This window comes from Pyrus communis, chromosome 7 (assembly GCF_963583255.1).
Source record: "Pyrus communis chromosome 7, drPyrComm1.1, whole genome shotgun sequence".
Lineage (NCBI taxonomy): Eukaryota > Viridiplantae > Streptophyta > Magnoliopsida > Rosales > Rosaceae > Pyrus > Pyrus communis.
In genome coordinates this window covers 13419059-13433637 of record NC_084809.1, presented here as the reverse complement: position 1 = coordinate 13433637, position 14579 = coordinate 13419059, and the positions used below count along the sequence as shown (strand labels likewise).

The window sequence follows — 14579 nt, the reverse complement described above, 5'->3', positions numbered from 1 at the left end:
TGAACAAAAATATCAATATTTTTTAGACACTGGTGTCGATAAAATCAGCCGAAAGCTGGAGAAATTGGTTAAAATGATCAAAATTTTAACTTTTATTGCTTAATTGGTTAAAATCAAATATCAACAACACAACAATCAGATATGGGGACGGGAAGGAGTCAAATTTAGGACCTCCAATTTCTCAGACATCGGAAAGAGAATTGCTACTAGGCTAAGAGCCAGTCTGTAAACAAAATAATAATAAACACATGAAAATAACACCATTTTCATCGGTCGCGACGTGAAAATAGCAAATTAATAAATTTTATTTCCAACGTCCGTTCAGCATCCAAATATTCCACAAGTAACAAGTAGTTCATGAAATTTCAACTGAGTCAACTCACAAGTGCTTCCTATCCTACCCTAACCCTACTCACCTACTACACAATTTTCACTTGCACTCTTCCTATTATAACCTTTCCTCACTCTTTCCGAGTCACGGCTATTACAACATTACACATTTTTATGTTACAATCGAACCTTGTATATCTGTGATACCACTTTGATCTCGAAACCAGCACGGTCAAGCCGGTAAAGATCTACAGTTTACTACCAACGTCAGTATGCACACCTCCGATAATTGTTCATTGTTGATGACACCAATCAGCTTTGAGGAGCGTGCGAATAATTGAACAATCTTCTTCCACTCTATACACATCCCTGATCGGTCATGGCTTGCGCAATAGTCAGAAAAGCAGAAATGATGGCTCCGTGAACCAAAGATCTGTCAAGCACGTAAAGAAAATTTGATTCTTCGAGTGTTTAACGCTAATGGTACGCAATTTTACATAGCCAACACAAGTCACAACACCAGAGGTTATCTAGTTTCTTCAAAGATTCAAGAGGAAAAGAGAAGGCAAGCGTCAATACAATAACACACTTACTCAGGACTTTCTTTCTGGTAACCAAAGTCAGCTGCAGCTTTAAGGGTTCTCTGGTAAGTCTGTTTCATTGATTCCTACGAGTTACAATGCAAATCAGATATCATAGAGAAAAACAACAAACCAGCTCAAGACCTTGAGCAAACTTTAAGACAGACATTGAAGGGGTGTTGGCTATTTAGCTTTTCTAAAAGATATTGTTTCTTACACTACCAGAAGTCATTAAGACACTTCGTACAAGTACTTAAAAGTTAAAAAATTTATAACAGCAAGATAAAATAAACACAGTGTCACCTGTAATTTGGATTCAAAGTCCTCGGGAGACCAGTTCACTGAATTACACTCGTGGTTCAATTCAAATTCTCCAGCAACCACCTGCTATCATTAAACAACAAAGGGCTATCATTAAACAACAAAGGAATAACATAAATTTAAGGGAAAAGAAGATAACCGGAAGCCATATTGATATAAATGATAAAAATATATTAACTCATGCTGGTCCATCAAATGCCAGACAAAAATAATTAAATTTTAACTCCCAAATGTCACTTCCTTAGAATACCCGATGCTAGATCTCAAACATGTTAACATTGAAGTATTCAACCCAAAATCAATTGGCAATAACTGGAGGCCCGTGATTTCATATATTAGAAGCAAGCTTAGAATACCTGATGTGAGATTTTTGTATTCAATACACCCCTGGTGACGTTGAGCATGCATAGCTAAATTAGACCTAATGCATAGATTAAGACCCCTCAAATCCGTGTTATAATCAAAGCGTAACTGAGAGGTTCATGATTTCATTATCGAGATGGATTAGAAAACTTGATGTAAGATTCTTAGATTCTTAACAGAAACTGATTTTGAGCAATAATCTCATGAGCACATGAATTACATTTTTCTTTAGACCAAATAGTTCCATTTATTTTCATAAACAAACAAGCTTAGCTTGAACTTAGCCTAAATTTGTGCCAATAAAAATATGATACGTATAAACTTCGTGATAGCATTGTCCCAGCACATGTTGAAAAGCATATCTATCAAGCATGTACTGTAAAGATAAGAATCATACTCCACCAGAACCAGCAGCCACTGCAGGAGCGATTAGAACATTAGCTTTTCTCAGAATATCAACAGCATCAGGTGTACATGGCATGTTTGAACCTAGATACAAAAGAAGAACAAATAAGAGGTGTTACAGAGCTAACATTAGTGAATATGAAAACAAACGCCAAAATTTAAAATCGACCATGCATGTTGTTACCAGTAATTATTACCTTCTACTAGCATACGACAACCTGAATTAACCAGATTAATGGCATCAGTCTGATCAATTTCATTCTGGGTAGCACAAGGAAACGCAACATCACACCTTTCAGTCCAAGGTTTTGCTTCATCATAATACTTAGAGCGAGCATAAGTCTTTGAATAGTCTCTGCAGATGAGATGTAAACAATGAATCCTGAAGGTAACTACCGAGCTATTTAATCAACAGATGCAAAATAGACAGCAAGAAGCAGACCTCAAACTTCTCTGTTGAGCTTTGATCTCCCTCAAAAATGATATTTTCATGTAATCAAATCCTTCATCATCCACCAAATAACCCTTCGAGTCTATATGCAATGATTTGAAGATAAAAGGCATGTGATTCATTAAATGCTGATAACAAGTCATATTCACTCTAAATGTTTACGACTCGGAAATCGTAACTTCTGACACAAGGCACTAGAGAATCTAAATAAGAGCATGGAACTAGAAAATGAAATAGCCATGTGGAGGAAAAAAAAAATTAACACCACATTCACAGCACAAGTACTCTAGCTCTTCATATCGTCTTTCTTTCTTCAGATGCAATCAGAAAAATAATTTATTTTGTTATTTAGATCCAAATACAGTCACAGATGTTAACATATCATCTTTACAACCTAAGATACAAACCAATCAAGGCCACAGAAGATACTAGCAAATTGACTACTAGCAACCTCTGGTTTTTACGTAAGTGCTATGTTCATTGTTTTTATAATCTTTTGGATGAAGTGCTCGGAGCATTGTTGACAGCATGATTGTTCTCTAGATCATTCATCACTCAAGTACTAATAGATATGATCACGTCAAACATATAAATTTTTAACATTCTTAGCAAGTAAATTATGTCATAATTCAAGCAGTTAATACACATGATTAGTATGACATCAGGAAATTTTTTCATGTGAAACATTCAAACCAGATATGAATATTACTAAACCTTTCCATCACAAGACCTAATTCAAGTAGTCCCAAAAATACTTCTTGTAAGAAAATACCTGAAACTGTAATGGGAATCGCGCCATATGCGATAAGCTTCTCCAGGACATGCAATGCAATCTTTCCAGAACCACTTACAACACACCTGGAGGGAAATTTATAATATCTTCAAAATAATAAATTTGCAAAACAACCTATAAGCAATCACAAATTATACTCACTCTCGTGGATACACATACATAGATACATATATGCACACAAAAGTTACAAGTTATGTTAAACAGGATTGGATTCTTCAAAAGGCTACGTAAACAGAAAGAACTCCCACGTGCTGTTCTATGTCAACATCCTATGGTGTTTTGTGAAAATTTTAAAAGTTTTGAATGTCAGGTAAAAGGTACCTTAATCCTTTGAAATCTTTATTGAGGTCTGCAAGTAGGAGTTGTGCAAAGAAAACCTGCAGAAGCATGGGAACTTTGTTCACATCATCGGAAATGAAGATGAAAATTACATAGTGAGCTTATAATACCCGCAACAATTACAGACACATCTATTAAGTTCTCACCAAAAAGCAAAAAAGAAAAAGAAAAAGAGGAAGCCCGAACACAAGCATGGGAGAGTTGTGATATTAGTTACCAGTCCATATCCGGTAGCTTCAGTTCGAAGACTAGAGCCAGACCAAAATATCCTTGGCCCTGTAAAACTTCCCTGCATAAGTAAGGCATACATATGAAAACATAAAGACGTTACTTAACCTTCTTTCCAAGAGAAACACATAAGCAGAAACTTTACTTTTGTACGGACAGAAAAGAACACTGAATAGATGAAGATGTACCACTTTCGACCAAAAAAAAAAAAAGAAAGAAAAAGACTTATCACTTAATTATCTTCCATGATAAACAGATAAGCATAAACTTAACTTTTGTACCGATAGAAAATAACAGTAGACTTCAGATGGACAGAAATAAAAAAAGAACAACAGAATTTGTCAGGATAAAAAACAAGACTTCGTAGGGAAAGAAAAGAACAATAGACTTTGTCGGGATAGAAAGAACAATGGCCTTGTCAGGATAGAAAAGAGTAACACTCTTTGTCAGGATAGAAAAGAACAATAGAATTGCTTGTTTAATTACTATTTTCCGAATTTTCATAATCCTGCGGTCCTACATCAGATTTAGAAAAAGCAATGTCATAAATGGCATCTAGATACTAAATTACATCACAAAAGGTAAGAAGTTAAATTCAGAAATAGTTTGTTACCGGTGTTTCTGGTACCTGAAAGTGACCAGCTAGACGTCTATATTGTCCGAAAAGATATCCCATTTCTCGAGTACCAACACCCATCTCCTCTGAAGGAAGGTCCTAAAGTGTACACAGCATTAAACCAGACATGCAGGATACAGCATCGAAATTCCATATAGAGGAAAAAAATATATTCATGGAATGGAATCTTGCTGAAGTTACCTTGTCAACACCCAAATAACGATAGATTTCATTCATAAAACTTTGGCAAAAACGCATCACCTGCCAGCTTAGAAAACAGTCATTCACAACTTCTGAGGAGGTTAAAAATGATGAACCACATATAACAAATTGAAGACTTTTACCTCATTATCACTTTTTCCCTTTGGATCAAAATCACTACCTCCCGCTGCCCCTCCAATTTTGTATGGTGACAAGGCATTCTTTAAAGTCTGCAGAGAAGGTAAATAGCACAATGCAAATCCGTCACAAGACATAGTCACTTCCAATCTGAAGGGTTTAACCTCGTCACTAGTATTTAGCTTGGTGTTCTTATGAGCACCAATCACTAGAATACACAATCAACAGAGGCACAGGAAGAAAAAGATTTGGCAAAAGCTTGACCCAACCTAAAGAAGACAAGTCAACTCAAAAGAACTCAAGAAAACAACTAATACCTGTTCAAATCCAAGAAACTTGGCAATGCTCAAGTTCATAGAAGGATGAAACCGGAAACCACCCCTACATGGACCCAAGGCCTGGTTAAATTGTACTCGAAAGCCTCGGTTAACATGTGTCTCACCTCTATCATCCATCCATGGAACTCGAAAAACAAGCATGCGCTCAGGTTCTAGCAAGCGCTCCATGATGCTTACATAACTGAAAAAAGAAAAGTCACTTGATAAGATTTTACAGAAATCAGAAATAAGACTTTGTTTCCCTTAACCAGCATGACTAAAACAATACTCCATCCTAAGGAAACTCACTGAGAATTTTTTGCAATCACTCTTTCTAACGCATGAACAACTTCTTGCACCGATTGTATGAACTCAACCTCATGAGGATCCCTTTTCAGTGCAGCTTCAACAATTGATCCAGCCGTTTTTGACATAAGAGCTACATTTAAGAGTAATTCCAAAGACAAATCAACCAAACGGGAAAACAATTAAAAAATTAAACTCAAAATTCATTTCTTTCAATCATATGATGGTGTGAAATATGTGCAAATATCAACAAACTAATGTCAACAAACTCCATATAATGCTGGAAGAAGCATTTAGGTGTGGGCATAGTGAACTGCTGAATATAGCATTCCACCGAACCAAAGTTTTCATTCAGCAATGAGCTAAAAAATTAAAAATCCCAAATGCAAACTTAACCGCAAGGGATACTTTCATAAACATGAAAACTAACAATAACGTAACTTCACGAAAGGAATTTCCTGAGAGACACTCCGCAAAAAATTAGTGCAGAATTCAGATGGTGGTTATTTGAAACTTCCAAAGCAAACCAAAGAAAATTGAGCAGAACGTGGTAAGTGTGGGCAATGCTGGAAGAAGCATTTAGGCGTGGGCATAGTGAACTGCTGAATATAGCATTCCACTGAACCAAAGTTTTCATTCAGCAACGAGCTAAAAATTTAAAAATCCCAAATGCAAACTTAACCGCAAGGGATACTTTCATAAACATGAAAACTAACAATAAAATAACTTCGCGAAAAGAATTTCCTGAGACACTCTGCAAAAAATTAGTGCAGAATTCAGATGGTGGTTATTTGAAACTTCCAAAGCAAACCAAAGAATAATGAGCAGAACGTGCTAACCTTTGACATAAATGGGTTTGTCAGCAATGACCTTATCCTTGGAGGCCATTTGAAGGCGAAGTGCCTCTTTGTGAAGCAAACTATTGTTGTGTTCCTCGAGTGCACTCATCTGCATATTCCGGCTACCCTCGTTTCCATAGGGGTTTCTTCTATGCTTCCTACCATACTCTCTACATACAGAGCAAAAAATCCTTGCTGTCCCTTCCTTGACATCAACATAAGCCCATTTGTAGGTATCAGCCCATTCCTCTCTCCATCTTTTCACAACCTTTTTCTTCCTTTTTACTGGCTGTCCCTTTGACATGTCTTGATCATCACTAGGGAGGTGAGAAGCCATTACCATATTCTTACTCTCGTCATGATCCTCAACAGAAGGTTCCCGTGGTGGACCACCTATAAGGGGGGTGTTAGCAAATGAAGGATCATCATCCCCAGTTCCAATTTCTAAATCAATCTCTTCTCCAAGCTCCCGAACCACTAAGTGATGCCTCTGTGCCTGCTGAATCAAGTTCATATCATCCATCATGGAGTTCATCCTTATTCCACCTCCTGGTAGCAACATTCAGCATGACAGACTTAACCGAAAACCAAAATCCTGCAGCATCCGTTTGTCATGGGGAGATTCATTAACTCCTTTTACAATTGTCTAAATGAACCAATTAGAAAACTAAATAATTTCACTATAATAATATAACCAAAAAATCACAAAAATCTAACAAACTCCATTCATTCAGAACCTAGAACGTAGCAAACCTTACAACACTAGTAGCCAAGTTGAGGTTTATGTATCATAAGGTATGAATGAACATATAGCATGAAATCTTCTATTTATATTTTTCACTTATCCTAACTATATTATAACCAATATAAGAGTGTACAAAGGCACATAAAATCCAGTGCACGTGGTATTATGAAACCCTCGAGACTTCATAGTTAGTTTAGCTGAATACTTGGTTGCTCATACCACTTAGGATTCATTGCCCCCTAAAGAAACGAAAAACTCCGGTCCACCGAGCCTAAAAAAGCATACTAGACAAGAGTTCTGACTCCCTAGAAGCCAAAACAACAAGAACCAAAGCACCAATTCACAACATCATCCTAAGAAACTCTATAAACCCCAGATAAAGTAACTAGTCATTCAATTACGCCGAAAACACAGCCATACACCAGAAATCCAAAATTACTTTAAAAAAAAATGAAACTAATCATTCAATTAAGCTGAAAACACAGACAACTACACCAGAAATCCAAAATTACGTACAAATAAAACATAAACTTTGAATTTCTAAGATAAGAATCAAGGAACCCCACAAACAAAAAATGTAACAGAATTCCATTTCCAAACATCCCAAAACTCATTTCTCAAAATTCAACAATACCCAAACAAAACCAGAATCCAGAAAGAAAGAAAAAAAGTCGTGGAGCACCGTGAGAGCAGAGGATCAAAAGGATGAACTCGAAAAGTTTCAAGCTTTCAAGTTGCAGTTTCGAAGTGGGGTCTTTGAGCAGTTATTCTTCACCAAAGCTGGAACCTTTCTGCAAAGGGTCGCGGGAATTGTCGAAGAGGAGGACGCAGAGAGTGAGATCAACGGGTCTGGATAGTCGTTCGATCTGATGCTTGAGTGAGTAGAGGAGACGAGAGGTTGTATGGTATAACAGTAACACATTAAAAAAAAAATACAGAGGTCTTTTTTTATTTATAGTTTCACTGAGGGTTAAACCGCTTTTTCTTTGTTTTTATTTCAGAATAAGTGAAAAAAAAAAAAAGAGATGGACAGGGATTAGTTACAGATATTTGATTACATCTCTATCTTCTTTCCCCCTTCCCATATTAATAAGCTAGAATGAAAAGAAAAAAAAAAGAATATCAATGCATCTGGAAAAAAAAACAATTGATCTCTATCAATAAACCTACTAAAGACCCGAGTCATAGAGCACTTACTACCTGTGCCACGTAAAGATATGTTTTTAGATCTCGCATTTTAAAAATTCCTCTTTTTGTATTCGTTATTGTAATTTTATTGTAATTTGTAATACATAATGGTAATACATTTATATGACCGAATGTGTATATGTAGTTAATGACTTACCACTTGTACGCAGAGTTCCTAATTCAAATTGAAATGTACAAAATAGATATTTATTAAAAGAAAAAAAAAACATCCATTTCCGCCTTAAATTCCTAAAAAATATTAATTTTTTGTGGTAGATTTCATATTTATTTCATTCTTTATATAAGTCTTTGGTAAAGGTCGTAATGTCAAAGGAATCATTACGGCAGGGCATAGAGGGGGAGGTCATAAGCGTCTATACCGTAAAATCGATTTTCGACAGAATGAAAAAGACAAATATGGTAGAATCGTAACTATAGAATACGACCCTGATCGAAATGCATACATTTGTCTCATACACTCGATGGTGAGAAAAGATATATTTTACATCCCAGAGGGACTATAATTGGAGATACCATTGTTTCTGGTACAAAAGTTCTTATAAAAATGGGAAATGCCCTACCTTTGAGTGCAGTTTGAACTATTGATTTACGTAATTGGAAGTAACCAATTAGGTTGACGACGAAACCTAGAAATCGATCACTAATCCAATTTGAGTACCTTTATAGGATAGACCTAGGATTCCCTTTCTTGAAAATCTGCACTTTTCTAAACCCAGAAAATAGACGGAATTATAGGATTCTTCCCTGGGCAAATACTTTTATGCATACCTCTTACTTTTCATTTTTATTTTCTTTTTGTAATTTTTAGATGGGGTACCAGATAAATCTTGATTTGAATCATTGCCTTTTCTTTGACTCTTGTTCTTTATTTATCCGAGAGACAATCCCAAATAAACAGGTATGGAAGCTATAATTGTAAAGCATGATCGAATCTATGGAAGAATTGGTTTATACATTCCTTTTAGTCTCAACTCTGTCCACCTGATGCTACATCATAAGCACATTGGGAACGTAGATAATTGTAACAATATACATATAAAATGACAGCAATCCAATGCCAATCCTTGGGTTTTATTTGTAAAGTTTCTATTCCTTGGTAATCGAAGCCCAAAGATCTATGAACTAACCCATGTTTGACTAACCAATCAAACAAACGACCTTGCATCTTTTTTATCTCTCCCACATTTTTATTTGTATAAGTATTTCACATTTACGATGAAATTTATGAAAATTGACTCGCTCTTTACTTTGTTATTCTGTACAAAATGATCCTACCTAATTCACTAATTCAGGGGAAGCTACTAAACTTTTATATTTGAAAAATATTTTAGGAGGGATCTCTGAAGTAGACAGTGGTTGATAGAGTAATCATTGATTATAATTTCCAGTATGAGTGCTGCGTCCAACACAAAACTTATGGCTAGTAGTAAAACACCGATTTTCCTGTTGAGATCTAATTCGATCTTCATAGATTTCTCGAGAAATTTTCTTACAGAGTTTTGTTATAGCATCTATAACGCCCTCCAGTTTAGGTGGATAGCTTGGCAAATAGACATCCTCATGAATTAGCTTATCAACTCCTCAAACAATACTATAAGAATCGGTACTGAACATCCCCCCTGTAATTGTGCATGCTCCCATAGCAATAACATATTTTGGTTTAGGCATTTGTTCATATAATCTTACTAAAGAAGGAGCCATTTTCATTGTTATTGTACCTGCTGTTAAAATTAGGCTTGCCTGTCTAGGACTGGATCGTGGTACCAATCCATAATGATCAAATTCGAATCATGAGCCTATTAATGAAGCAAATTCAATGAAGCAACAACTGATACCATATAGAAGCGGCCATAAACTGGAGAATCTTGACCAATTTGAAAGATCACTTGATGTAGTTGAAATAACTGAATTTTGGGTTGTTTGATCAAGTAAAGAAAATTCAATAATGGAAGTCATAACTGTCTCAATTTTTTTTTTCTTTATTGTTTGATGACTATTCAAGAGCTAAGACCATTCCAACCTTCTAGTTTGAGTATAATTGCAATCTCATACATCTTTAAAACATTTAAATCTCCTACGTTATTTATTATTTTATTTCAATATTATACATCCGTTAGTCAAACTGTTAGTTTGACCGTTAAGTAACTGTGTGGCAATTGCAGATCCCACTATTTTGCTGACTTGGCAGTCAATAATATGCCACATGGGACAAACAAAAAATAATTTCTTTTAGAAATGTAATTCTAAGAAAGAAAACCTAAAATATGTTATAAAAGGGTTAAAGTTTGAGAGAATAACCTTTTAATGGTAGGTGCAAGGTAGATGTAAAATGCCACACTAAAACTATAGCACAGGCAGATAACAAATAAAAGGCAGATGAATAGATGATGTTACTGATATTTTTCTCTAGTTTTCTTTCGTCTTATTTTTTCTGTTCCATGAAAGCATATGAAGTGCTCTATTTATAGAGCAACTTCATACAGATGCATTAACTGCATTTTGAAACTTGTAACCCGTCTTCTGACAACACAATGCAATTTCCGCTTTCGTTTTCTACAAATGGAACTGTGGGCATTCAATGCCCATGAGACTTTTCAACACTCCCCCTTGGATGCCCACATATCAACATGAGTTGCCTCGTTAAAACCTTGCTTGGAAAAACCCAGTGGGAAAAAAAAAAACCATAGCGAAGGAAAAAGAGTACAACTTTTCCTGGATCGTTGATATAGTGTCAATTATGCTTATGTTGCCTCGTTAAAACCTTGATAGGAAAAACCCAGTGGGAAAAATCCTAATCGAAGGAAAAAGAGTACAACAAGCATGTATCATGGATACTCCCCCTGATATGTATCTCCCCCTGATTCCGCATTCTCCAAATTTAGCTGTTTGGTAAGTCGACGTAATCCGATGCCTTGCACTAACTTCTGAAATGTGCACTTTGGTAGAGATTTGGTGAACAAGTCTGCCAGATTTTCATTTGAACGGATTTGTCTGACTTCAATAACTTTAGCCTTCTGAAGCTCATGTGCACTGAAAAACTTTGGAGATATGTGTTTAGTCTTATCGCCCTTGATGAATCCTTCCTTCATTTGGGCAATACAGGCTGCATTATCCTCATGGATGACAGTTGGATTGTCTGTCTTCGAAGTTAGACCACATGAATTCCGAATATGATGGATCATTGATCTTAACCAAGAACATTCACGACTTGCTTCATGTAAAGCAAGTATTTCTGAATGATTTGAAGATGTAGCAACTAATGTTTGCTTGGTTGAGCGCCATGAGATTGCTGTATCTCCATTCTTAAACACATATCCAGTTTGTGAACGGGCTTTATGCGGATCAGAGAGGAAACCAGCATCTGCATATCCAACAAGGATCTGGTCATCTGTGGAGTTCTTTGAGTAGAAGAGACCCATGTCTGTTGTCCCACGAAGGTATCGCAATACATCTTTGATACCCTTCCAATGGCGAATTGTTGGAGCAGAGCTATACCTTGCTAACAAATTAACTGAAAAAGCTATATCTGGTCTAGTACATTGTGCTAAATACAACAAAGCACCTATTGCACTAAGATATGGTACTTCTGGACCAAGGACCAGCTCATCCTCTTCTTTTGGACGAAATGGATCTTTCTTAATGTCCAAAGAACGAACGACCATTGGCGTGCTTAGTGGATAAGCCTTGTCCATACCAAATCGCTTCAGAATTTTTTCAATGTAAGCTGATTGGTGGACCAAAATTCCACTAGCACAATGCTCGATCTGCAGGCCGAGACAATATTTTGTTTTTCCAAGGTCTTTCATTTCAAATTCGCTTTTCAGATATTCAGCAGTTTTATTGAGCTCTTCAGGAGTCCCAACTAGATTCATATCATCAACATATACTGCCACTATAGCAAATCCAAAATTGGATTTCTTAATGAACACACAAGGGCAAATAACATTGTTGATATACCCTTCTTTGATCAAATACTCACTGAGACGATTATACCACATTCGTCCAGATTGCTTCAGACCATACAATGATCGCCTTAATTTGATCGAGAGTATACCTCGTGGTTTATTACTTGTTTCAGGCAACTTAAGTCCTTCTGGGACTTTCATATAGATGTCAGTATCTAATTCTCCATATAGATAGGCAGTGATGACATCCATAAGTCGCATATCAAGTCTTTCTGAAACCACTAAACTTATTAAGTAACGAAACGTAATTGCGTCCATTACAGGAGAGTATGTCTCCTCATAATCAATTCCAGGTCTTTGAGAAAAACCTTGTGCAACGAGTCGTGCTTTGTATCTTGCGATCTCGTTTTTCTCATTGCGTTTCCTTGTGAATACCCATTTGTAACCCACGGGGTTTACACTAGGCGGGGTTTGGACTACTGGTCCAAAAACATTCCGCTTTTCCAAGGAATTTAATTCTGCCTGGATTGCAACTTTCCACTTAGGCCAATCATGTCTCTGTTTGCATTCATCAACAGAACGGGGCTCAATATCATCACTTAAGATGATTTCAGTGGCTACTGCAAATGCAAACATATCATCAATGATTATTTCATTTCGATCCCACAATTCATTTGTACATGCATAATTTATGGAGATTTCTTTGCTTTCATGTACTTCTGTCTCTTCAGGGACAGATGTCTCATCAAAGACATTTTCTTTTTCTGGAAGTCCAGAATGATGAATTGTGGATGTATCATTCATTTTCTCTTCCTGAATGATTTCATTTGGATTCAGTTGTGCCCTCGACTTTCTCTTTCGAGGAGCTGAATCTTTTGAACCTTGGGGTCTATCACGCTTCAGGCGTGCACCAGATGAATCATTTGCTGCCACTTTATTTTGTCCAACAGGGACATCAATTTTTGCAGGTGCATTTGCAGCTGGTATATGTGATTTTGTCACTTTCATAGCATCATTAAATGCATCTGGCATTTGATTGGCAATGCTTTGAAGATGAACGATCCTTCTCACTTCATTTTCACATTGAATGCTATGAGGATCAAAATGAGACAAGGTGGGAACAACCCATGTCAGCTCTTTCCGTTCTTCTGGAACGGTCTTTTCTCCCCCTAACAACGGGAAAATTGTCTCATCAAAGTGACAATCAGCAAAACGAGCTGTAAACATATCACCTGTCAAGGGTTCCAAATATCTAATGATAGATGGTGAATCAAAACCCACGTAAATTCCCAGTCTACGCTGAGGTCCCATTTTAGTGCGTTGCAGCGGTGCAATAGGCACATAAACAGCACAACCAAAAACTCGTAAATGGGAAATGTTTGGCTGATGTCCAAACACGAGTTGTACTGAAGAGTATTGATGGTTGGCTATAGGTCTCAATCGAACCAATGATGCAGTATGTAAGATGGCATGTCCCCACGCAGAGACTGGTAATTTGGTTTTCATAAGCAGAGTGCGAGCTATTAACTGAAGCCGCTTGATCAATGCTTCTGCTAAACCATTTTGAGTATGGACATGAGGAACAGGGTGTTCAACATCAATGCCCAATGTCATGCAATAATCATCAAAAGTTTGAGACGTAAATTCACCAGCATTATCGAGTCGGATTGACTTAATGGGATAATCTGGGAACTGTGCTCGTAACTTAATTATTTGAGCAAGAAGTCTCGCAAAGGCTACATTCCGAGTAGACAAGAGACAAACATGTGACCATCGGGTAGATGCATCAACCAAAACCATAAAATATCGAAATGGTCCACATGATGGTTGAATAGGCCCACAAATATCCCCTTGAATTCTTTGCAGAAATGATGGGGATTCAGCATCAACCTTTAGTTGAGATGGTCTAATTACCAACTTCCCTTGAGAACAAGCTTTGCAAGGGTTATCATTTAAGGCAGCAATGTGTCTGCTCACTAATGGATGTCCATTAGAGTTGGTAATGATTCTACGCATCATGGTAGATCCTGGATGACCCAGACGGTCATGCCAAAGCATGTAAACTTTTGAATCAATGAACTTCTGGTTCATGACAGTATGTGATTCAATTGTCCTTATGTATGTATAATATAATCCACTCGACATACCATGCAACTTCTCCAATATACGCTTCTGGGTATCATTGGAGGTAATGCATAGATACTCCACATTTTCTGCACTTTTTGTTTCAATGTGGTATCCATTTAGACGTATGTCTTTGAAACTCAACAAATTTCGAGTAGATCGAGTAGCATACAATGCATTCTGTATGGATAATATTGTTCCATTTGGTAACATAATCTGGGCTTTCCCTGAACCTTGAATTACATCTGAAGGTCCTGATATTGTTGTTACCCCTACTCTTGTAGGTATTAAGCTTGAGAAATACTTTCGATCACGAAGTATTGTATGTGTGGTTGCACTGTCTGCAAGACAAATATCTCCGCCATTTC

The 14579-nt window shown here is 36.7% G+C and overlaps 1 protein-coding gene across 5 annotated transcripts; it reads right to left on the bottom strand.

Moving 5' to 3' along the window:
• Positions 1 to 287: 287 nt before the first annotated feature.
• LOC137740093 (uncharacterized) lies at positions 288 to 7935 on the bottom strand. 5 transcript variants are annotated; one of them, XM_068479895.1, is made up of 16 exons: positions 7656 to 7935; positions 6229 to 6861; positions 5393 to 5522; positions 5084 to 5285; positions 4772 to 4858; positions 4629 to 4688; positions 4425 to 4526; positions 3801 to 3872; positions 3566 to 3621; positions 3224 to 3309; positions 2443 to 2533; positions 2198 to 2355; positions 1993 to 2084; positions 1215 to 1298; positions 924 to 997; positions 288 to 763 (listed from the first exon to the last, which is right to left on the bottom strand). In XM_068479895.1, exons 2-16 carry the CDS (start codon positions 6788 to 6790, stop codon positions 688 to 690), a joined length of 1932 nt encoding a protein of 643 aa, XP_068335996.1. In that variant the 5' UTR covers positions 6791 to 6861; positions 7656 to 7935; the 3' UTR covers positions 288 to 687. The 5 variants fall into 5 exon arrangements, with proteins under 5 accessions (XP_068335996.1, XP_068335995.1, XP_068335998.1 ...); XM_068479894.1 differs by having other exon boundaries at positions 6229 to 6823; positions 7656 to 7927; XM_068479897.1 differs by having other exon boundaries at positions 4440 to 4526; positions 6229 to 6823; positions 7656 to 7922.
• Positions 7936 to 14579: the final 6644 nt, after the last annotated feature.

Coding starts and splice junctions, on each gene's coding strand:
- LOC137740093 (XM_068479895.1), bottom strand. CDS start 6,790: ATGTTGCTACCAGGAGGTGGAATAAGGATGAACTCCATGATGGATGAT. Junction 3,310..3,565: donor AAAGATTTCAAAGGATTAAG/GTACCTTTTACC, acceptor ATTTCCCTCCAG/GTGTGTTGTAAGTGGTTCTG. Junction 2,534..3,223: donor GATTCCCATTACAGTTTCAG/GTATTTTCTTAC, acceptor CATTGCATATAG/ACTCGAAGGGTTATTTGGTG.